The 24,513-nt window shown below is 34.0% G+C and overlaps 1 protein-coding gene across 3 annotated transcripts in view; it reads left to right on the top strand.

Moving 5' to 3' along the window:
• Window positions 1-24,513, top strand: part of GRIK2 (glutamate ionotropic receptor kainate type subunit 2) — a 605,730-nt gene that overhangs the window by 271,358 nt on the left and 309,859 nt on the right. For all 3 annotated transcript variants that reach the window (XM_031456080.2, XM_031456083.2, XM_031456088.2), the window contains 3 exons: window positions 7,675-7,856; window positions 13,561-13,614; window positions 16,492-16,665. In XM_031456080.2, coding sequence (XP_031311940.1) covers window positions 7,675-7,856; window positions 13,561-13,614; window positions 16,492-16,665 — 410 coding nt within the window. The remainder of the gene's footprint in view (window positions 1-7,674; window positions 7,857-13,560; window positions 13,615-16,491; window positions 16,666-24,513) is intronic.

Raw genomic sequence — 24,513 nt, 5'->3', positions numbered from 1 at the left:
TGAATGCATCATGGTTCAGGGTTGAACCATGTGAGTCATGGCTTCAGTAGAGAGCATGGTGCCAAAAATGTATGGTCCACACTATTATTTTCCATTCTGAAGCATAGAAAGGCTTTGCCATCAATAAAACAATATCAGTGATAAGATTTGATGACACTAGTAAGAAGGAGATTTTAATTTAGGGGCAATCAATGCACGATGTCAGCATGCCTACCCTACCACCCAGGTTTAAATCCCTTATTAAAACATGTTCCTGATCACAGAACTTGTCTAAAGAACATTCTCAACTCAGTGCTTCAGGTAGCCAGTGATAATTAATTGACCCTGGCATGTGAATTCAAATTCATTTGCCACTTGGTTTCTAATATATCAAGCTAAATAAAGTGTTTTTATTTGGTTTTAGTTTTGAATTTATTAGGCTCTGTCATTCTTTAAAAATAAAGCAAAATTCAAAAAGACAGAAAGAAATTCCTCTCTTTAAGGGTAGTGTTTGGATTTGAGGATTTTTTTCCCGGGAGACCAGCCCTCCAATTTTACTTTACATAGCTTTCTCTCCCTTTTCTAAGAAGATGGAAAACACATTGGAAGTTTCCTCTCATCTTCCCTTCCTCTTCTCCCTTCTTTTTCTAGACACCAATTTTCTTTATTTTCTATTTTCCCTGTACTGCTGAACAAATTCATCTCACCCTCAAAGAGGGGAGGGCTGACATAAATTTGGAGACAGAATTTTTTTTCAATGCCAATCTACCTCTCCTGTCAAAGATGTTTTTGATTTTCTTGTTATGATTTGCTTCCCTCTCTAAATATACAGCATTACCATACATTACAAAGTCCATAACTGGTATACATATCTGTTTAACTTTCTTTAAAACACTCTGTTGTGCAAATAAAACATTCAATAAAAACAACTCCTTGAAATGTTATACTTGGCCTTTCGATGAATTATCTTTCCTCAGATGGAAAAAAATGGTGGTGACTGACTGTCGATGAATCATTTTTGTACAGTTTATTATGCAGTGCATTGTGCGGCGGAGAGGGGATCTGGCCTGCACAAAGACCACTTTAACTGAAATGATAAATAGGCCTGATGCGCCAGCCAAGTGGCAAAGCTCGAGTCGGTGTGGCTGCTGAAATGGATGCCTGCATCTGAGAGGAAACTTGGGACTCCCTTCCTGGGGCTCAGGGAGGCTGGGCCTGCTGAGAGGTGGTGTGATTGATCTCTTTAGGAGCAAGTGCCAGCTGGAGTGTGCATAAAGGGTTCCTTCTGGATTCTCCTTAAAAGCTAAGCTGATGGCACCTTCTGAAAGGAGCATCTCGGACCTCTGTCCTCTGTTAGCTTAAGATAAACCTTGATTTTAGCCATTGTAAAGTAACTGAAAGCAGAAAAAGCTTTAAAAAATATACCCTCAGTGACAGAATTAGAGGGAGTAGAATGTTACTCATCCACCAAAATAAAGGGGTAATTGCAATGTGGTGCTCTTCTTTGTTAGAAGGTCTTCAGGAACCCATCTGTGCAAATTGTTTCCTTTTTATTATCATTACATCAACTAATTACATTAGGGAAATGGGGGCATTTTAATTAAAAGACTGTTTTAAGGCATTGTAATTCTACTCTTTCATTAAATAACTTAACTAGTTGCCAAATTTGTTAGAGTAAACTATATTTTTGAAAATTATTGTTTGGAAATTATTTGTGTCAACCATATTTTCAGCAAAATAGATTCTGCCCTTTTATTTTATCTAATACATGGGTCCTTTTTTTTCTCCATTTTGACCAAAGGACCATAGGACAGGACCACCTGGAAACTATCCCAATTATCTTGAGAGGCTTACTTTTCCTGAAAAGGGGGGGAAACTGTTTCATTTTACGAAACATGTATATTTACTTGCATGTGATGGATTGATTAGGGTAATCCTTTATGAAATTGGCATTTATAGAACGTGTTACATTGCAGAGGAACACTGAGGGAGGTAGGAAGATCACCAGAGATCCACAGTGGAAAATACATAGCCAGTATTGTAATTAAAAGACATTCGTACCATTTAAGCTCTTTTTCCTTTGGGTAAAAACTTCATCCACATTCATCAAATTACAGGGATGCCTTCAGATAACTCATACTTAAATAGGTGGGTAAATGTCCATTCTTTGGATGTCTTGAAAGCATCTCCCATTTTGTCAGTCCTCTTCTTATCCCTTCAAGGTGTTCTAAATAACAGAATTCAGGCAGGGATTTGTCCCTAACTGTCAGATAATGGGGAAGGAAATGTTCTAGAATGAAAATATGAATAAAAGAAAAGAAAACAAACACTGGGCGGAACAATGAAGGCGTAGAAGCCAAGAGAGGACTCTAAGCACCTGGTGCGGGAGATGGTGGAAGGCCAGAATTTAAAAATCGTGATTCTACTCTCAATATTCAAGCAGCTCTGTAGATTTCTTCTCCCTGATTGAAATGCTGAACCATTTTTATTCCAAAAACTGAATGTGAAAAGCATTATAGAAACAACTTTGGCATTAAAATATGTAAAAGTCAAACAGTATCTCATGCGGTTAAAGACCGAATAAATGCTATTATTCCAATCACTGTATTTATCCAGGAAACAATGTCATGTACAGAGTAGACATGCAGTAAATATGTGTTGAATGAATGACTGAAGACAATATTTCTCTTGAATTCTCAAGTAGGAGATGGCAGTTCCTACTAGCAACAGTTTTTTGTTTTTTTTTTTTTAGCCCTTCAATATTATTCCTCAGGGTAGCTGGCAGACTGAATGAAATCTGTTACATTAATGCCAGCAGGGATGTGTATGTGTGAAGAGAATAAGTAAACATTTATTGTACATGATGGCTCAATGGACTATCCATATGAGTTCTTAAGACTCTTGAAAATACTTGACAATATTTATATTTAAGGTGAACTCTACAAATACTGTTTGAGGATTTTATACTTCTGGAAATTTTTATTTTTGAGTCCATCAAGCTTTTTCAATTCAAAACTGTTGGACTAATCTGTAACTATACAGCTACGTTTTCTTTGGTAATGAGTTAATCTCAATTGTTTCATTAAAATTTTGATATTGGTAGATTTTCAGTCAAAATCAGTTTCAAAATAACTTCCAAGAGTAGATTTAGTAAGCAGCACATTTAAAAAAAATTATATTCTTCCCTTTTTAGCCAAAATAACAACCATGAAGACTGCTACTTATTGAGAGTCTGAAGTATGCCATTCCCTTTTTTGGTATTTCATATGTTAATACATAGATGGTTTTACACTATTATAGAGAATGGGAAAGCAAAATAAATGTAAGACAAATATAATATCTCGTATAAATATATCATAGATTTTTGAACTGAGATTCACACTCAACACCCAGGCTATTGCTACTATGATAGACTAAATCTCTCAGACTTATATTTGACTTGCTCAAAATCTCATCAGTTACATAAACCAAGGGTAGCTTTCTTTCTTTTCTTTATTTATCTAAGGTTGGTATTAGATCAGTCTGCATTTATATAAATAATTTTATGAGAATAATAAAAAATTTAGAGCTCAGAAAAAATAGAGGTAATCCAATTTAGTTATTCTTAGACATTTTTGTTTTAGTACCAGTTTACATTCTTAATAATGATTGAAGATTTCTAAAAGCATTTGTAGTATGTTATACTTATCAATATTTACCATATTAGTAATAAAATTACCATATTTAAAATATTAATTCATTTAATAATTGCAGTAATAAACCCATGATCTAGTCACATAAATAGCATATTTTAAGGAAAAATACCTATATTTTTCTAAACAAAACAAATAGTGAAGGTAAGAGTGGCATTGTTTTATATTCACGTATCTCTTTAATATTTGGTTTAATAAAATGTAGCTGGATTTGCATATCTGCTTCCTTTTCCAATCTGCTGTAATATCATCAAAGTCTTGCAACTTTTAGAACACTCCACTGCACACATGTGGGAGGATGAAAATTTAAAAAGCCAAATAACCTCTTATTATTGTTATTACAAAAATAATTTGGCCTCAGGGACCCAACAGAGAGGGTAAAGGGGTCTGGGGACTACACTTGGAGAACTGCTAATCTGGATGAATCTCATTAAATAGATGTGGAAACTAAAGTGTCCTGTGGATCTGCTACTGAGCTTAAGTCTGATAATAGGCTGGGGAGGGACTGGTACTTTCCTCCACGGGTGTTAGGTATGATTAAGATGCGTACTAAGCTCCACTGTGGAAATACATGAAGATGATCTTCATGGAGTCCATTTTCTACCTCCCTCCCTCTTCTACTAAAGCCACAGCAAGCTACTACCCCCACCATCCTATTGAAACTATCTATCTTTGCCTGGGTCAGCAATGATGTTGTAGTTAAATTTAATAGGCACTTTCTTAAAATGTTTACTCATCTTTCCTTGTTAACTAGTAACTCTTGACATACTAGTAACTCTTTGTTTACTAGTTCTTTCCTTGTTTACTAGTAACTCTGATCACTCCTCTCATTTTGCGCCCTCAATTGACTTGATCCTTCCATGGCCTCACACTGTGCAAGCACTCTCTCCCCCAAGATGCCCAAGCCAGAAATCTGAGAGACTTCCCTGACTCAGCCCTCCCCTTCATCAAGGAAGTGACTGTCTTCACTGTCAGTCGTTTCTCAAAAATCTCTCCAGTTCATCCCGTTCTTTCTCTCCCTACTGTCTGGACCTCAATACACATCTTATCCTTTCAGAACCTGCGTTATTAAAACTGTCTTCCAACTCTTCCTTCCTCCTATTTTAGCTCTTCTGATCTGTCTTCTGTAGAAAAAATCTGAGTGATTCTTGTGAAATGTAGATTCCAGGAGGGCACATTCCAGCACCCTCCAGTTAAGGCCTCAACTCTAAATTAATTTACAAGGGCATCCTAAGTGGTCCCCTGCCCTCTTCTCAAATTACACTTGTCAGCACTTCTTCCTTGCTCCTTAAGATTCACTGCCCATGCTCTCTCACCTCCATGCCAGTATAGAAGCTGTTTTTATTTCAATCCATTCCTTCCACTCTTTCTCTTTTTATTTAAGTATTAATTTAGATGTCACCTCCTTTGGGATAATGTCCCTGAACGCTCCCATTCTGAGTTAGGTGCTGCTTGTTTCCTCAACAATCCGTATTTTCCCCACAAAAACAGTGTTTGCCAGTTTTCATTTATAATTGCTTGCTTAGTAACCTTTGTCCCCCTGTGTATTTTTAGTACGGTGTGGGCAGGAAGTTTGTCTATTTGTATTTCATGGTATCCCCAATGTCTAGAACAATATTTGATCTATAGTAAAAATTCAATAAACATTTGTTTTCTGCATGAGTAAACGAATGATGTCTTCTTTTTTTCTCTCTTATTCCTATGGACAGTTGTATTTACAGTTTTTTAACTCACTCTTCCTAACGAAGTTGGAAATCATTCTTTGAATTAATTATTTTATTGGCTTATGCTACTGATTAATATAAATAGTTATTATCCTGTAACATTGCTATGCCAAAGTGGTTCAAGGAGTAGCTCTATGACACTTACTTGAAACCAAACCTATCTTTGGAAATTGGCCATACTCTTTGAGGACAAAGAAAGTCACCTGGGAAGATTGTTAAAACTACACATGCACGAGTCCTATCCCCTGAAGGTTCTGATTTAGTTGTTTAGGTTGTAACCAGCTTCACAGATTACTGTCATAACCTTCCAGAGTTTGGGAGCCACTTCCTTGCAGCAATTATACTCTGTGGTTTATTTATAAAAATACTTAAACAATGTTGCTACCCTTTAAAATTTTATTCTAATTGAGTTGCAGAGTACTCCCATGTGCAAAGTGATGTATAGCCTTTTATACATGTTTTAGAGGATTTTATAAGCCCGATGTTAAACTCTATTACAATTAAGCAGATGTTATAAATTCAAATATTTGTTTTCACCTTTGCACAACTCAGTATTAACATCTGTACTCATTACATACATAATTCCCTAGACTGAATTGTGTTATGTTTAATGGATACATTTGCTATCAATTAATTATGTAATATTTATTTTACTAGTTAGTAAATATTCAAATTTGTAAAACAAAATGAGATAATAGTATTATACTGTGTAAGTTATGCAAATATTACTTGTAGAATTTTAAACAGCAAAATTCTAAAATAACTTACAATGAAGTAAATTTTATGAGACAGTATTTTAAAAGCAAAAGATACTAGGTATATTTATGAATTTACATATTTTTAAAATTGTATGTCTCAAGGATGAAGGTACTAAAAATTAGTCATGTTAATTGTATTAAATATATTGCAACACATCAAAGTATATATAGCACTATATTAATTAATTAATTATTTAAAAACTGAAAAAAAAATTCCTACAATTAGATTTTATTCTTTAGATATCATGTGTTATTTTAATATACAGTAGATTTTTAGTCATAGTATGACATTTTTAATTCCTGTTTCCAGGTAAAATAATATATATATAATAAAAAGAAAGTATATATATAGAGAGAGAAAGTGTTTCAGATTATTTATTTACAGATATTTTCCTTTGTTATTGTTTGTCATACTAATACTAATGAAGGTAGTTTTTCAGAGAAGGTAGAAATGGAGTTATAGCAATATAGAGATGAGGTGGAAAAGGGGTAAGTAAGGAAAAGAAAGAGGAGAAAGGAAATTGCTTAGTTTGGTCCAAGCTAATAGAATTGTATGATCCTTCTTTTCTTCTCACATTCTTACATATTGGGTCTTTTCATCAGTTTTTAAAGGGGCTTCATTACTTAAAGTTTGTGTGAAGGAATAAATTCAATGATTTATCTCTGTTACTTAAAAATGCACAACAGTTCTATAACCTATTGGAAATGTATCTATTAATTTAGTATGTTTTTGAAACATACAATCAGGATCTACTTTTCCAGGAAAATGTTTGCTTTATTAACAATTTCTGTGGTTGTATTTATTTCTTAAGAAATATAAAATGATACAAGAGAAAACAATACAAAGGAAAGTTTTATTTCTTAAAGTAATGTAATTATGGTTTCTGCTATTTAGAGTCTATTTTACTAAGAAAAGTTATTTCACTCTTACATATACTCCAAATTACTAGACCATTACTTGTAAACAAAAACAAAAAAGAAGCAAGCAAAGTTTGTAATACTAGAGAATAATTACATAACTTACATCCACTAAAAAACACAGTGTTTAATTAATTGGACAAACTAGAAAGGTTATCATTGACTTACAATGACCTATAAGACATTGTCACAAAACAAATGTTGATGTAAAATACAAAACATCCTGTATTTATGTATGTGCAAATGCATGGGAAGTATATGGAGGAATAATATTTCAAACAATTAACAGGGACAAGCCACTGGGAGCAGAATTTGGGTACAGAGGGAGACTGCTTCCCTCCATATCCTTTTATGTATTTAAATTATTTACATTAACATAAAGTCATGTATATCTTTCATACTTTGAAAAGTTCCTTAAGAATTCGACTAGTGAATTTTAACAAAAATAATAGGATCAGGAGTTTTGAAGTAGGAATTTCAACGGTCACATCATGAGATGCATATGTATGTGGTCAAGAAAATCAGGCATTGTAGTATGTTTTGTGATTCTGTGACCCACTCTGTCTTTCCTCTAATATTATGTTTTTTTCTTTTTCATTAAAGGTCTCATTCGTTTGCAGGAGCTCATCAAAGCTCCATCAAGATACAATCTTCGGCTTAAGATCCGTCAACTACCTGCTGATACGAAAGATGCAAAACCCTTACTAAAAGAAATGAAAAGAGGCAAGGAGTTCCATGTCATCTTTGACTGTAGCCATGAAATGGCAGCAGGCATTTTGAAGCAGGTAATCTTAAAATACTTAAATTCTTAATTTCTTTATTAAATTTGCATTTGAAGTAGGATTTTTGTTTTTTTAAATCCAAGTGTTAGTGTTACACAGTCAGTTAAACAAAAGGCAGAGAAGTCACTTCGATGTAATTTTCTGATAAAAAGTCTGACAATTGCTTTTAATTAATTGTCTTAAAAGTAATAAAAATATCGATGATCTTCAAAGCAGATTGTTTGAAGTTCTGAGGTTACTTTCAAATGGCTTCAGTGCTGTTTGCTAATGTGAATATTGATTAATGCAATAGATATTTCTATTTTGTGCTGAAATGAGGGAATAAATCAACAACTGAGCAGCTAAATCATTATAATAAACCAGTAGGAAAAAGAGAAAAAAAAAATTCTTTAACTGGCATGTACTGTGAGATGCCTTACACATTTGATCTTTTTTAATCATCACTATAACCAAATGAATTAGGGACTGTCTCCACTTAACAAACAAAGAAACTGAGCCTCAGAAAGATTAAGTATCTTGACCAGTGTCCGACAGCAAGGAAATAGCGGAGGGATTTGTATCCCTCCTACTGATGTGATGTTAAGAACTTTTCACTCCAGAATAAAACACTGCCTACCTAAAGTGACAATACTAAATCAGTCAAATGAAACAATTCATAACAGTGAAACCTCTTAATATTACGTCAGCACTATTCAAACCTAACAGCACACTGGAAAGCAACAATTATTATTAGCTCATATCTTACATATGAGGGAACCGATGTAAGGGGTTATATAGTATGAGGCCATGTGCTCACTGTGTAGTAGAGCTTAAATTTGAACACAGGTCTTTGGACTTTGTTTTTTAAGCTCTTTTATACATTGGCTGACTAGAGATTAGCCAACTGTCTTGAAACCTCTCAAATGTAGGATAAAATATCTCTACTAGAGAGTCATGCAGATTCAGATGCCAAACTATATCCCACAAAATATAACTACCAACAATAAATGCCTGTTATAACATGGTTAGTTTGTTAAGCAGATGTTTGTCCAATCTTCCAAGATGAATATTGGCTTCACTAAAGTAAAATATTTAATTGGATTTGGGAAATTGCTCTGGTGTTATATTTGGGTAATAAAGAATGTAAGGGGGCGATTGTTGTTTGGGGTTTTTTTTTTTTGGAATAAAATGATGTGATAGAGGAAGCACTAGAATCAAGGGTAGGCATTTATTTTTCATTTAATACAAAACAATTTTTAATCACATTTGAGATACACAAAGTTGGAAAGGATACCTGTCCTTTATGCCTGGAGTGAGTGGTGTTGTACTATTTGTCATCTGTTAGGCTTTCTCTAAGCTTCTAACAAGTATATAAATGATCAATTGTCTTGTCTCTAGAGTAACTGACTTATTTTGCTACCTGAAAGTTGAGAATATCCATCACCTTTAAGAACAGAATTTCCATACTGTCTTCTAGTTGTTATATCCATTGTTCTGTACTTGTTTTCTGATGTGTAACCTGATGTTTGCAAAATGAAAACAATTAAAATAGTATTTAAAATATATACAACAGAAAAAGTTATATAATTTTAACAAGATTAGTAGATGAAAAATCAGAACAAAGGGAAAATGAAAATATAAAAGTTAAGATGAAGTCAGATGAACATTATTACACAGAATGCATGCTTTTAGATCCTGTAACACTGGCAGATCACATATATGGTGGTATTTTTTTTTAATTTACCCTGTCCCAGAGATCATTTGTCCCATATTTGGATCTCAGTTAGTCTAGCATATTTAATGGGACTCAATTTTATGATTTATGAAAGTTTTCTGAGATTCTTCAGTATTGACTAATGATGGAATTCCGAACAAATGGCTTAAGAGTTGAAGAGCAGGCATAAATGCGCTTTTAATCCAAGAGCAGATATTAGGAGTATCTAGAAAAAGGGATGGATTTATCAGGTTGGCCTTGTTTGTTTGTTTCTTTTATTTAAACTAACTGAGCTCTTACTAGATATCAAGCAACAGCAAATTTGAAGTTTCCTACCTGAAAACTTTAAGAGTGAATGGAGCTTGGGCTTGGCTAGATTTCCTCTGAGGCAGATTGAGGGCACTCTTTGCTATACACACCTCAGTAGCAAAAGATTCCACCTCTACCCAGATTTGTCAGAGAGAATCTTCTATGGCTGTGTGGTAGAATCTCACAAGGACATTCTATCACAGATAAAAACAGCAACCAAGAACTTTAAAGTCTGCATTAAAGCGTGTGAAATCAAATTTTTTAGCCTGGAAAAATGTAAAAAGCAAATGCAAATAAACTGCTATAGCAGCTAGAAGTAAAAGAAAATCAAAATTTCAGAAATATGTATAAAGTCTACCCCTCCAATTGTTAACTTTCAGCAGTGTATCTTCCAGATATAAGCTGAAGGATAAACTGATTGAAAATGATATGTCTGCATAACTGCTTTTGTTAACTTGTCATGTGGCATTGTTAACACTGTATCAGTTAAGTGTTGAGAAATTCTAACAATATTTTGATTTTGGAAAAAAATAATCTGTGGTATTTCTTTCCAGGCGGATAACATGGCACAAGTAATTTTCTCTTGTGGCCACTCTTACTTATATATAAGAAGATAATTTTGTTCTTTTTAATGTGGTTTGAAGTATGTATAGAGTTCATTCAAAAGCAGTAACCAGACATAAATCCTATAATTAAAAGAAGGCCCAGAACAAGTTCTTTTTTAAAATCACATTGGGAATTATTAGCGAGACTTTCAAGAGAGTAGCCCAGTTGTTCACTTTTGTTAAGGTCAAAGTCTGGGTACAATCAAAAATAACTAAACTTTTCTACCTAGATCATACTCCATAGTCTATAACTGACTTTGGTTTTCAGAATCACAGGCTGAAGGGAGGTCAAGACAAGGCACATAGGGCCCTCAGTTTTCCCTTATGTATTTCCTCTCAAGGTGATGAGGAAGAAACCTGGAGCTGGTGTAGAACACCCATGTCAGAAGCAAACTGGCCTCCCACCTCCATCTCCTTAACCCACTCCTATCCTCACCTCCAAAACACTATAGTGGCCTGAGAGTCCCAGGTTTTCAAATTATCAAGAAAGAAACAGGCAAAAATTTGAGAATGCATAGATCCTAAAATGGATCTATATCTCTGGGATTATAAAATATGCCACTTTATAAAAGGCATAGATTATGCTCTATATCCAAATTCCAAGAGTTAGAGACCTGGAGTTCATCTTTACTCACTGTCTCAGTTTGTTGGCTAATTTATTCATTCTTAGCATGTCTTGGTTTCTTCACCTGTAAAATAAGTATAATAATAGGACCTATCTCATGGGGTTTTTAATGAGGCTTAAATTGATTAAAATGTGCAATGTACTTTGAATAGTACCTAACACTTCTTAAGCATTATGTGTTATTTATAGTTATACATCTGAATTACTATTTCTTTCAGTTATCTTTTTTCCTATGCCTATTAAGTTGACAAAATAAAAAATATTGACAAAATAAAAAATAATGCTGAGCTGTCACTGAGCAGTTCTGAAGTTGGGAAACCTTTAATACATATCTATCAGGAACAATGAATACCTTCTACAAAGATAATCTTGCAAATTTTTATTTAATAAAAGAAATTTTCTCTTATTTTTCTTAAGATGCAAATTTCATCAGTGTTATTGGCTCATATAATTTTTATTCATTTAGAAAATATTATCTGGTTTCTAAGGGTTGTGTATCCAGCTCAGCTGTGTGTGTGTGGAGTAGGGGGTCCCCACACCATCAGTAATACTTTATACTAATTGTCCTAGGATCCAACTCAATTCAACTGTCTATCTAGAGATAGCATCAGATTCCACAGGTTAAGGGCTTAGTCCTACAAGACTGTCTTCCCATCCATACCCCCTACCTCAGATGCGAGTCACAGATCCAGATTATCACCTGTGCTCTTGACCCATCAGCTATTGACTGGAGGTTCCCACAATGCTCTCCTTAGGTTTGGTTAATTTGCTAGAGCAGCTCACAGAACTCAGAGATACATTTTACTTCCTAGATTACCAGTTTATGATGAAAGGATATAACTAAGGAATAGCAAATAGAAGAGAGGCATAGGGCAAGATATGGGAAAGGGCAAGGAGCTTCCATGTCCTCTCTGAGAAAGCTACTCTTCTCATATCTCCGTGTGTTCACCAGCCTGGAACCTCTCCAAATCTTCTCCTTTTGGGTTTCTATGGAAGTTTCAGTCCTTAGGCAAGACTGATTAAATCACTGGCTGTAGGCGACTGAATTCAATCTCCAGCCCCTCTCCATTCCCAGGGGGTCAGGGAGTGGGACTGAAAGTTCCAACCTTCTAATCCCAAGGTTTGTTTCCCTGACAACCAGCTTCCCCTTCACCTTTAAGGAATCCCCTAAAGTCAGCTTACTTCACATAAACTCAGTTGTGGTTGAAAGGGGCTTATTGAGAATAACAAGACACTCATTTCACCTTTGTGGCTCTGGAGCAATTTCAGGAAGTAAAGAAAAGAGACCAAATGTTATAACAGAAGATGCTCCTTTGCTCTTATTGTTTAGGAAATTCCAAGGGTTTCTGGAACCTTTTGCCTGAAGTGGGGAATGAAGATCAAATATATATTTCTTATTATAAATCATAATATCACACTTCCTAAATTCCTTTCCTCTGCTCAATTCTTTGATGCCACATTTTATTAACAAACGTTTCTCTCCTTTAAAAACTACATTTTATATGTCTCAAAAATTTTCACAAACATCTATCTTTTCTTAAGTGAACAGCTAATATAGAAATACAAATTTTATTCTAGCTAATTGGTTAATACCTACCTATGAGCATGGAATACACAGGCATGTAGATTACTTAGTAAACCAATTTGTGTGGTTAGTAGTTTGTGGAAGAGCATTAGATGCACCTGAGGATGCTTGTTCCCTACTAAGAGCTCTTCATTTAGCTCATAAATGCATCACTTTTCAACTATCATTACCAACTACTGTTCATTGATAAACAGCTATTTCAAAAGCATCCTCTATTTTCAAAGAGGAAATTGACACTTCTTATGACTGGAAGTTCTAATCCAAAAATCCTTGTTTTAAAATTGATAGTCTAAAATTGATGAGGACTGTAGAAGAAAGAAATAAAACATAGTAATTTTCAATTGGTGTAGTATTAAGAAATTTTTAAAAATTCTTTTATATGTACAGTGATGATTTACATTTGCTTTCTTAACACTAAGAAAACGTCTCTAAAATGTCTCTTAAAAAAAATTTCTGTTGGCATAGTACTTTGCAGCACTGTTTTCCTAATTGAGTAATACTGTTCAACAAAATAAAATGTTGTTCCTTATTAAGGTATTTGTAGTGGAGACATTACAAATATAATGAACTAAGATACACTAATTTCAGGTTTCTTTCAAATTTAATGTCTCCTTTAATATGTAAAACCATAAGCTTTACAACAGCAGCATTCAACTAATAGCTTTTGTATCAAGAGAATTGGTTCAGAAATTCCTTTAGTAGCCACTAATCTTCTTTAACTATGGAGAAAATGTTTAGTTTGACCCAATTTTAATGTCATCTGAATAGTATAGATTCTTTATTACATCCTACTATTTTGATTTCAGTTGTCTTATTGACATAATGTATTTCATATAATGTGTACCTTTAATATTAATATTTTATATTTATTTTTATTTTTTACTTCGTAGGCCTTAGCTATGGGAATGATGACAGAATATTACCATTATATCTTTACCACCCTGGTAAGTAATGTATTAAAACATAAATATAATGCTCTAAATTTTATTATAATGAATGTCAGGATGAAAAATGGGTGTTTGAGTAGGAAAAAGTAATACAATGACTGGTGCATTTATAGTTATAATTTATTTTATTTGGATAAAACCCAAGAGGAATTTTCATCACAGAGAATGAATGATTCCTGGTAGGAAGCTGATGATTTTGAAATAATATCATTTCATATATCCATTCAAAATATTGTGTCTTATTTTTATATTACTTTAGAGGGCTTTCACAACATAATGGATTTTAAAATTAGTTTGCTGAGAAATCAATGTTTTAGAAAAGCACAAATTCTTATGTTGTTATCTCAACTCTGTTGACTTACGGAAAATCAGGTTTATTGAAGCTGCTCCTTCAGTAGATTAAATTTTCTATTCTGTTTTTGAGTATGTTAAGTACGATTTAATTTGCAATTAGCAAATTGAATGTTACCTTTATCTCTTGTCTTTACATACCACACAGTTTTTCCTTAATATGCATGAAAATCTGACTTCATCCTTTTGTGAAACCTCCTTATCCTTAACTCTATTTCTTTACGAATACATTATCCTCGTTTTTCTTCCAGTGAAATAGCTGTCTGTCTCTGTCACTAATTCTTTCCTGCCCATCCCCCCAATATGAGAGTATCTCCAAGTCTGGGCCTGTGTCTTATTTTCTTTTTTCCTCTTCAATTATTTTCTTCAGAACTCAGATGTCTTTGGAGCTTCAGTTATTACCTATGTTCATATGAGATCTAAATGTCAATCTCTAATATTCCTGAATTGTTATCTATTGCTACATTGCAGAACATTTCTAATTGTTGTAGCATTAAGATAATTTCAAGTTACTTAAACCTTAAGGTATTGTCCTCTAAATTGACTCATCTTCTGACTTCCTTCCAAACTTCCATTGTCTTTGACTCCTGTATCACCCACAAAATTCTACTAACTTTTCCTCCATAATGTCATAGATACATCTCCTTTCCCACAATGACCAGTCTCACCAGTGCCCTCTCTTTGTTAAATTTTGTTAAGGTTCCCAATTGATCTTGTTTCTAAGAGCCTTGAAGTTACCAGATCAAATTACTAAAATGTAGTTGATCACAATAGCTTTTTGTAAAAATAACTCAGCCCCAACAGAGATTCTTCATGCAGTAGGTTGTATTTTACTGGTAAATACAGTAAAGGTTAACTCTACTATGTCTCTAAATCACTTCCCACCAGGAGACTTTTTGCAGCCTTTAAGAAACTTGGTAATAGACTAGTGGAGAATGAGTTGAAGCCTTCACTTTTCTGCTAATTATATTTCAATACTGTTGCAACTCAGTTCTTCCATAATCATAAGATTTTAGGGAAATCAAGAGTATCTCTTAATAAGGATAAAAATGGAAAAAAAATCTAGTTTAGCATCTATAGAATTCATTGGCCTGTAATTGAAGGCCTGTTTGGTTTAATTCTAACCTAACTTTCCTGTTTTCTTGAGCTGTTATTCTCTTTCATGAATTCTTTTTTATAACCAAGCTGATCTAGAAAAGTCTCCTGAATAAGTTTTATATTTTCTGTTTTTTGTGTTTCTACTGACATTTTGGCCTCCTTTTGCCTATCAAGAAAAAGCCTGACCATTCTTTAATGGCAGCTCCGACCCCATCTGCTCTATGAAGTTGTTCCTAACTATAAAAATCGAAGATCATCTGTCTTATTTCTGACTCCTCGCACTTACTGCTTCTACTCTTTTGTCCCTTAGCATATATTGCAATACATTATTCACTTACCATTGTACATTTACATATATATATGTATAAAAATTTATATATATATAAAATCTAGCCAAGGAGAGAAATATGTATGTATCTATTACTTTCCTTGGCTAGATTGCAAATGTTGAAAAGTAAAAAACCTATAAGTCCCTTATATTCCTCACAGCACAGAGCAGAGCATAGGCCAGCATCAGCAGCCCTCCGCTTAACTTTAGTCCTCTTTTGTCTCTTTGCAGCTCTGTGAGTCCAAGGCAGGCTGTGCCCAGGACCAGTGGTATTGGTCCTGCCCTGGTTCTCAATGTTACCTTTAAGGTCTGGGGATTAGCTAATGCCAGCATGAAAGAAGGCAGAAGTCCCACATGTTGCATGTTCTCATAGACCTCTGATTCCCTGACAGCTTTGGCCTCCTATCTCCTAGGAAAACGAAAGGGGCAAAGCCAGAGTATTCGCTCTATACAGAGTGGAAAGGGCAGCCAAAATCTAAAGGGGTCCTTATGGTGAAGTTGCTGGATAGGGTGTAAGACAAAAGAACTGCAAGTGTTCTGTAATCAGTAAGGCCAGTCTTGTTAACTTTCTTCCTCAGCTTTTATATAATTTTCATTAGTTAGAAGCCATATTTCATGATCTATCTCAAAAAAAAAAAAAAAAAAAGACCAAGCAAAACAAACAAACAAACAAAAAAAGACAATAACTAATCAAAGAAGCAGGACATAGAAAAACACCTATAGTCAGTTAAATGTAAAACAGTAATACATAAAATTTAAGGGCAAGCTATCCTTAACATGTGGAAGAAAGCTTATGCAAACCTTAAAGGTAGGTTATAGAAAAGCCTGTTGTCCCATTGGTAGAATTGGAATAATATAGATACATGCATGTTTATGTAATATATATATATATACACACACACATATATATATATATATTTGCATTGGCAAAACATGAGGGTAGTCTATTTAAATCTTGATGATTTGTGATGTTTAACATCACTTGAGACATGGTGGTGTTGACGATCCTAAGGGAAGCAAGAACACACTACTATTTCACTTATACTTTATTGTGAATATTCTCTGTTCATAATAACACAAAGAAATTTGTCTTTTAGGACCTCTTTGCTCTTGATGTTGAGCCTTACCGATACAGTGGCGTTAACATGACAGGGTTCAGAATATTAAATACAGAAAACACACAAGTCTCCTCCATCATTGAAAAGTGGTCGATGGAACGGCTGCAGGCACCTCCGAAACCCGATTCAGGTTTGCTGGATGGATTTATGACGGTATGAATTCCCACTTAAAGATCAGTTTGCGTGTTTCTATGTAATATTACGTACGTTATTAAATCCTCTGGATCCAACTTCGGTTTAGTTGTTTAATGTTAAAGACATAATATCAGAGCTATTATTGCAAATAATTCTGTTAGCAATTTTCTAAATCAATTTTATATTGCAAATATATACTTTTATCCATGTATCTCAAAAGGTGTTACAACTACAGCTAGAATATTTAATGTAAGGATTTTTAAAAAATTGATTAGTGCCATATATAGGGTAAATTAGAGACTGAAAAGACATTAACCTGAAAATTATCCTTCTGATCTTAACTACCAATATATGATTCCTCTTCATCATGTTGGTTTCTGATGCCTGATGTCATATAAATGACTTAACATCACATAAGAATCTCTCTTGAGCTTACTTACTCTGTGTAAGGCTCAAGGTTAACCAATAATCACATTTGTTTTCAAGTCTTAGTTTAAATCTAGAGACTGGATTAATGCATGAATTGTAAAAGAAGGTTACATTCTTATGTAACTTTAGTTGTTTATACCAGTGCTGCCAATGAAAATCTAATGCAATGCACATATATAATTTAAAATTAATAGCTATGTTAAAAAAAAGTACACGAAAAGGTAAATTTCAATGTTATTAATTTATTTTATTTACCCCATTGTATCAAAAATGCTATTATTTAAACAGGCAATCAGTATAAAAATTATGACTGAGATATTTTATGTTCTTTTTTCTATTAAGTCTTTGAAAGTTGGTGTGTATTTGACACCATACATATTAATTCAGACTAAGTCACATTTGAAGTGCTCAATAGCCAAATGTAGCTACTGGCTACCTTATAGGACCAAGTAGGTCCTATATACTATATACTATACTATTTAATCAAATTATAACTGCCTGATGTATTCTCATTAAATCTATTTTCTACAGACCAGGTTACTGTTACAATTTAGGAAATAGCTCAGCACTTCTGCAATATTTACATTTCCTAGGTCATAACTACTTGCTTTTAACAAGTGTCATTCTAAATGGAAACTTTATAAGCATAAAATCCTTTACCCTGATATGTTTAAAAGCTTTTACTATTATAATTGTAATTTTCCATTAATTGCTTCCATGGGGCTTCGAAGTATGTTTTTAGCAACATATGTTTTGCTAGCTATGTTGAAGCAAAATAGAAGGAAATTTTGTGGGGTTTTTTTTTCCTTAAAAGATTTAATAATACAAATTGAGTGTCTTCATAGTGATTGAAGAAATCAGTTACTGTCTAGGCACCAATCTTCTAATGGAGAGGGAAACAAATGGCCTTTATTTTTTTTTAGAGAAATTATACACTAGAATTTTAAAATGTCTTATATCCTCATTACTTTTTTAAAGAAATAATATGAGGAGGATTTTTTTTCCTTTGCATAAGAAGAGATGAGAGACAAGTTCTAATAGTTTAGTTTTATCTTAAGATCTATTTGAGAAACTTTACTGTGTCGACTGAAATAAATGCACGGCCTAAAAGTTAAGAGTTATGTTTTATTTGGCGGGAGGACTCGACCCGGGATGACAGCCCCTCAGATGGCTCTGAGGGACTGCTCCAAAGAGGTAGGGGAGGAGCTAGGATATATAGGAGCTTTACAACAAAGACCAGGTAGTTGAAACAATAAAAGATTGCTTGTTATCTAAAGAAAACCAGTCATCTTAAGTTAAAGAATTTAGTGCTTTTCTATGTATGGGAGGAAGCAAACATTTGGGCTCACTGAATTCATTCCTTTGACAAGCACCTAGCTATCTAGGGCCAGTATCCTGTCCTTTGTTATTCTGAGTCCGCTCAGAGTGCACCATTGTGAGTGGCTGCAGAGGCTGGGCTGCAGGCCCGTCCCCACTGGGGGGTGGCGGCAGCCGCTGATGACTTGGTTTCAGCATTCTTTGTTTACTGATATGGTTGCAGTATTTTCATTCACATTGCAGTATTTTTGTTCACAACTGGAAGGAAAATATGTAAGTACATTAAAATGAAGATATTTTTCCTCTGAGGTACTTCCAGATTAAAAAATAACATATAATTGAGAATAAATTGCAAATGTTATACTTTATTCCCAGTTTGAAGATGGTGAATCAGAATTTTGGAACTCAATAAGGCAGTGTTATTTTTTAAAATTAAAATGTATACTGTCCTTTAAATTATTATTTTAATCATGTGTACATTTTTCCATGTATGTTTTCTAGCTGTCTTTATTCTTCCTTAATTTCGATGGATAGCTTATCATTTGTTATTCAAAACTATTATTGAATGGTTTTAGGAAAAGTAAATCAATAGGCATGATGCTCTTAGCACTTTCATACCCTAAGACCTCCACTGATATGTGCCCTTCTGTATATCAGAATCACAAAAATAATCCAGCCTTACTTGGGTACTCTCTGTATTTCTGTATGATTCCTGTATGACTTTACATGTCATCCCCTGAAGCTTCTGGTAATGTTAAGTAGACTCTTGAAAGATAAATACCAAGGAAGGTATATTGATTTCTTATCCAGGAAGGCAGGGACTCTTGGAGAGAATTAACCTTCAGAAGACAGATCAAAAAGACAGGGTATGGGGAGAAATGCAGGTTTGGGTTCTTTCTTTCTAGCCATGAGTTCATGCTTCAACTCTGCCCTTCTTCTGAGCTGGTAGGTGATTTAGTGGTAGTGGATGAATGCTAGAATAAAAATACACTGATGAGAAAAATGGTTAGCCTATTTATTGAAAATTCTGGGCATTATATATAGACCAGAGATTTTGAAATCTTCAGAAGAATTTTTAATGCCGACATTCTTCTCTTTGTCATAGTCATGAAATGCTTTTCAAGTGGCATCTTAAGAAAAAAATGAAACCTTTCATGTGTAAGAGTTAATTACCCCTTCATTTATCTATTTTTATTTGAGTTACTATACAATATAAAAATTTCACCAGAAAACTTAACATGAAAACATTTTTTAAATGAGCAATTTAAAAGTAAATTGTATGATGAGGATAGGATAAATTTCCTTGTATGAGCACTTTTTGAATATTTCTTACCTAAAAATGTGTACCAGCTATTTATTGTATTTATAAGCAGAGCATGAAACACAAAATATTTTGAAAGTAGACATAAAGTTTGTAATTAAAATAATTATTTCTTTTAAAATGATAACTTTTTTTACAATTTCCATTTTGGAAAATTGATAATATCTTTTAGAATCTTTTTATTACATAAAATTATGTAATGATATAAATGATTATATGTAAAATATTTTATTATATGATATTAATTATAAGGTAGTTCAGGATTATTATAAAAAATAATATTAGATCTGTAAAAAAAAGTTGGTATATTTATGCCTTATATAAGTATTCTTTTTGTTTTCCATTTAGGATTATATTGTAAGCATTTTTCCCAGTTTTTAAATGTTTAGGAAAAGAAATTAATAAGCTATTTCCACCATGAATGGAGTAAGGAAATTAAGAGGATTCTAGTTCGAAAGGAAAAGAATTATAGCCTGGCAGTGTGGAGTTGGCAACATTCCCTTTAGCCAATTCATGAGATCTCGGTGTTTATATATCCCTTGTTCTTTTTCCTCACTGTGGTCCCATTAAGAAATGGGATTATCAGCAAAGTCCCTAGTGCTTGGAGCAAGACCTATTATTATCAGCATCACAGTCATTTGTCACTATGTAAGGGCACAGTGCTTAGACTCTCACATTCTTTTATGTTTGAGCTATAAAAAGATACAACGAATTGGAGTCATAAGAATTTTTCTGGTTGAATTAGCACCTTAATTGACCACTGGGCTAAGTGTCTTGCAGCTAAATGGCTATTGAAGACAAGACCATTTCTCCCATAGTTGTAGTTTCTTCTGTGATCTGGAAGCATCATATTAAAGATAGCAATGTTAGTAGCTCAGTAAAAATTTTATCTTCGTTTGGTATAAACCCAACCAGGGAACCAAACCGCATAGTACATCCAGTCCTGATCTAATCAAGACAGAGGGAAGAAAGGAACCTTCTTCTTTCACATATAACGTTTTGGGTTTTCTTTAACTGATGGTATACTTTTCTCAAACATTCCCCCCTGCCCACACACTGCCATACGGTTAGTGCTCTAGACCGCTCCCTAGACCTGACCCCTTATTATAAAACCTTTTCTCTACTATGCATACTTTATTAATTATTCACTTATTTCCATGCTTCTGGGAATGTGGAAGCCCCCTGTCAGGGCGCATTTATCACTGTCCTTTACTGCATGATTGGATGACATTTCTCCCTGTCTTCTGACCAGACGTCTACCTTCCCCAAGCACAGTTACTATAGTGTGGGAACTCACTTTTTCAAATCCATCAGTTTGGCAATGGATATATTTATTATTGATTTACTGAGTTTGCAGCAATTTTAAGTCAAGAGAATGAAATCAAGTACAAACACCTCAAGGTACATTCTAAGCTTAACTGTATCCCGGGACTCCTTTCCCATGTTTCCATTATGCCAGGCATCTAAATATAATGTACCTGTAATCCATCTGGTAGCACAATATCAATGAATATGCGTGGTGGTTTTTATTAATTAATAAAAATGTATTTTATTAATATGCAACACAAGTTAATAATGACTGTTGGTTGTTTATTTCATTCAAATTACTAAAAGGAGATTACTGGTTTGGGAAATTTAAACTCTTAGATGCTGACCTCTCTTTCCATTTCCTTTCTCCTTTCTTCACATTCAACAGTCATCGAACATTGTCAAATCTACGGTATCAGTATATTCCTTAACTACATTCTTTTTTCACCCCAGAGCTATGCCTTAAGGACCCAATGGTCTTTCCACTGGCTGTTGCCATAGTCTTCTCACTGAAGTCCCACTCCTTGTATTTCTCTTCTATACTGTTTTTACTAAAACAAACTCATGACTCCTTTTCATTTGCTAGATGAAATTTTAGCTCATTGGCCACACCTGCCAGGTCTTCTATGATCTGGCTCCTGCTACTTGTCCAGCCTCATATTTGCCTGCTCCCTGCTCTTCCGAGCCACCCATCTTGCCATCTCACCAGAGATGAATCAACAGGGCTGATGTGCCTCCTCATTTCAGCACGGGATGTTCCCGCTGTCTGAACCACTTACCCCTGTTGGAATGTATGACATATTCCTACTTGTGCTGTCATTTTCAGGATGTAAGTAACCTTTCTTGTGTATTAGAGTTACTCTGAGTCCTCCAGACAGTTTACATGTGTGTACTTCATTTATACACTTTAGGTACAACCCCACGTTGAAATTTAAGTCTGGCACTTTTGCGTGTTTTCACACCTCTTTCTCAATAGATTGCAAGTGCTTTCCAGGCAAGAACTAGATTTTGTCATTCCTAAAAGACCCTGGACCTAGTTCAGTGTCTGGTGCACAGTGGGAGCTCATAATGAAGGCATGACTGCCTGACTGAATCAATGTGTGTGTTAATTTATTCTTATACTGCATCTGTATTCTAATCCCTAGGCCTTCTCATTTTGCCAAATATATTTTGGAGAGTTTTTTTTTTAATTTTCCTACTTGTACTTTATTATCAAAATATCTAATCACTTAGAAAATGCAATTAGGCTAGTCTCAATTATTTTAGAAAAAAATATCTTAAAAGACAAAAACTTAGAAATGCTTTTAATTAAATAGTGAAAAAATAGTGTGTTAGAGGAATAGTTTCCAGTCTCTTTTTCAAAAGAAGGGATAATGTTTATAAGGGAGATGAATCTTTATGTGTTTAAGGTCCAATAATCTTCTAACAGTTATTCTTTATAACAGTAGACCATGGCCCATAAATTTTATAATTTCTTTCCTCATTTGATTAACTTAAAAGATCAACGTTTATATACATTCACAGCAGGGAGTTAGCTCATGTACTAAGGGGCACAAGTGATCACTGTGTTCCTGTACAAAGATTTACCTTCAGAAAAGTCAATGAAAAGAGAACCGTAGAGAAATAAAGTGTGACCAGGCAGCTTTCATTTACTGCTAGCACTGCAAGCCCACCTTCACTGCTGTTGGCTTGTCTTAATTAGCTGTAGCTCTTTTCTTTGATTAAGTTGAAATGAGAATGAATTTAAGACTTTGGAAGACAATGAATCAAACTAACTTGCTATTTTTTTAACCAATAAAGGCATTTTTGAAAAAGCTGGTTTTATCTCATATGCCACTAAAACACCAAAAGTATAGAAAGTAACAAAATAATGAATTAATTACTCTTTCTTTGATCAATTTTAATCATGAGTATGTTGCACACAGTATACTGGATTTGATACCAGGCACTCAGGATTTGGTAATAAAGTCAGTACCTCTTTTTCCTCACAGAATTTAGGGAACTGACAAAATTAGAAGGTAGTGTATGTCTTACTGATCACATCTCATGTCTTAGTACAAAAATCATATTCAAACTGTAATGTTGACTTCATACCAATTTGGTCTTTTTTTGATTGATCTAGTTCTTCCTTCAAATTCTTGTTACATTCTTTGTTTTCCATGCTATTTTGTGACAGCAAGGACGAACATATTTACCAGGGGCTTTACATAACTTCTTAATATTTTGCTGAAAATGGTGTAACATTTCACAAAATTTATTAACATAACTGCTATTTTTATTCTTTGCCACAGAAGAAATATTTTGAAGTCTGTATTCTAATCAAATATGGCAGACGTATTTGCATAAGAATTTTCAGAGTATATAATGAAGTCATGAGAACAACATTCATTGCATTTGTATATGATTGAGTTAATAAATAGTAAAAGGGCCTGGAGTATGTGGCATGAGAAACAGAATGGCACTGTATTTCTTCACTTTATATACCTATTAGTCTTCCTTGATGTACTAAGCTGCAAGTTGAATCTGAATATAAATAATTGAGATGCCCTAACAACCTCCATTGTTTCATTGACATGGGGTGCTCCATCTAATTGCCTTTGCTCATTGGCAGATTAAATAATCAGCACTTATCTAAAGCTGATAAAGAGTTGAAATTTTCATTTTAAGTAATTGTTCCTTACATGAAAGATGGCAGTTGCAATGTAGCATTTCCTTCATACTCATGTTATTTTTTAGGTCAATTTTAAAACTTTTCACTTGGAAAAGTAAGATTGAATCAAAAGACTTTTTTAACCCTTCTGCCATGAAAATCAAAATTTACCTTGAAAGCATTGATCTCAGATTGTGTAATACAAACTTGTAAAGGATTAATACGTTTCTGTTCACAATTTCCCTCAGCTTCTTATTGTATACTTAAGAGCTGCATGGTCACGTATGGCTGTAGTCAGTCACAAATGGTGTGAGGAAGTTTAGCTAGGCAGAAATTTGTGGTATTGAGAAAGGAGGACCCCTCAAGTGACAGTCAGTGACAAGAACATCTAGAGAAGATGATGGCCAATATCCTGGCAAGAGGACTGAGTTCAATATTGCAGAGTCTGGGGACTAGCAATGTTCTGAGACTTAGGACTCCACATCCATACTGGACATCAAGACAGAACTGCTGAGAGTAAGAATGTAACTTTGAAAATACAAAATGCCAAGCAGGCTGTAGAGGTATGGAGTCATCAAACATGGGAAAGCAAACACAGTGCACAATACAAAGGGAATGCAAGTTGCTTAAGATACTAAGTAATTGGTTCTTTTGCTGGAACAAGCATTCAGGTTAGAATGTGGCTAACAGCAAGTTTGACATACTGTTCAGTGTCCTGGATTTGAGGAATGGATTGGAAAACCATGGGAGATAAAGCTGGGATAAAGTTTTTACGTATCAATTAATTAATAGATTATTATAAGTGGGCAACATTTACCATGTAGAAATTCAGAATAAAGTC

Source organism: Camelus dromedarius, chromosome 6 (assembly GCF_036321535.1).
Source record: "Camelus dromedarius isolate mCamDro1 chromosome 6, mCamDro1.pat, whole genome shotgun sequence".
NCBI classification, from domain to species: Eukaryota; Metazoa; Chordata; class Mammalia; order Artiodactyla; family Camelidae; genus Camelus; species Camelus dromedarius.
Note: the sequence above shows the minus strand (reverse complement) of the source record. Positions and strands in the feature narration are given on the sequence as shown.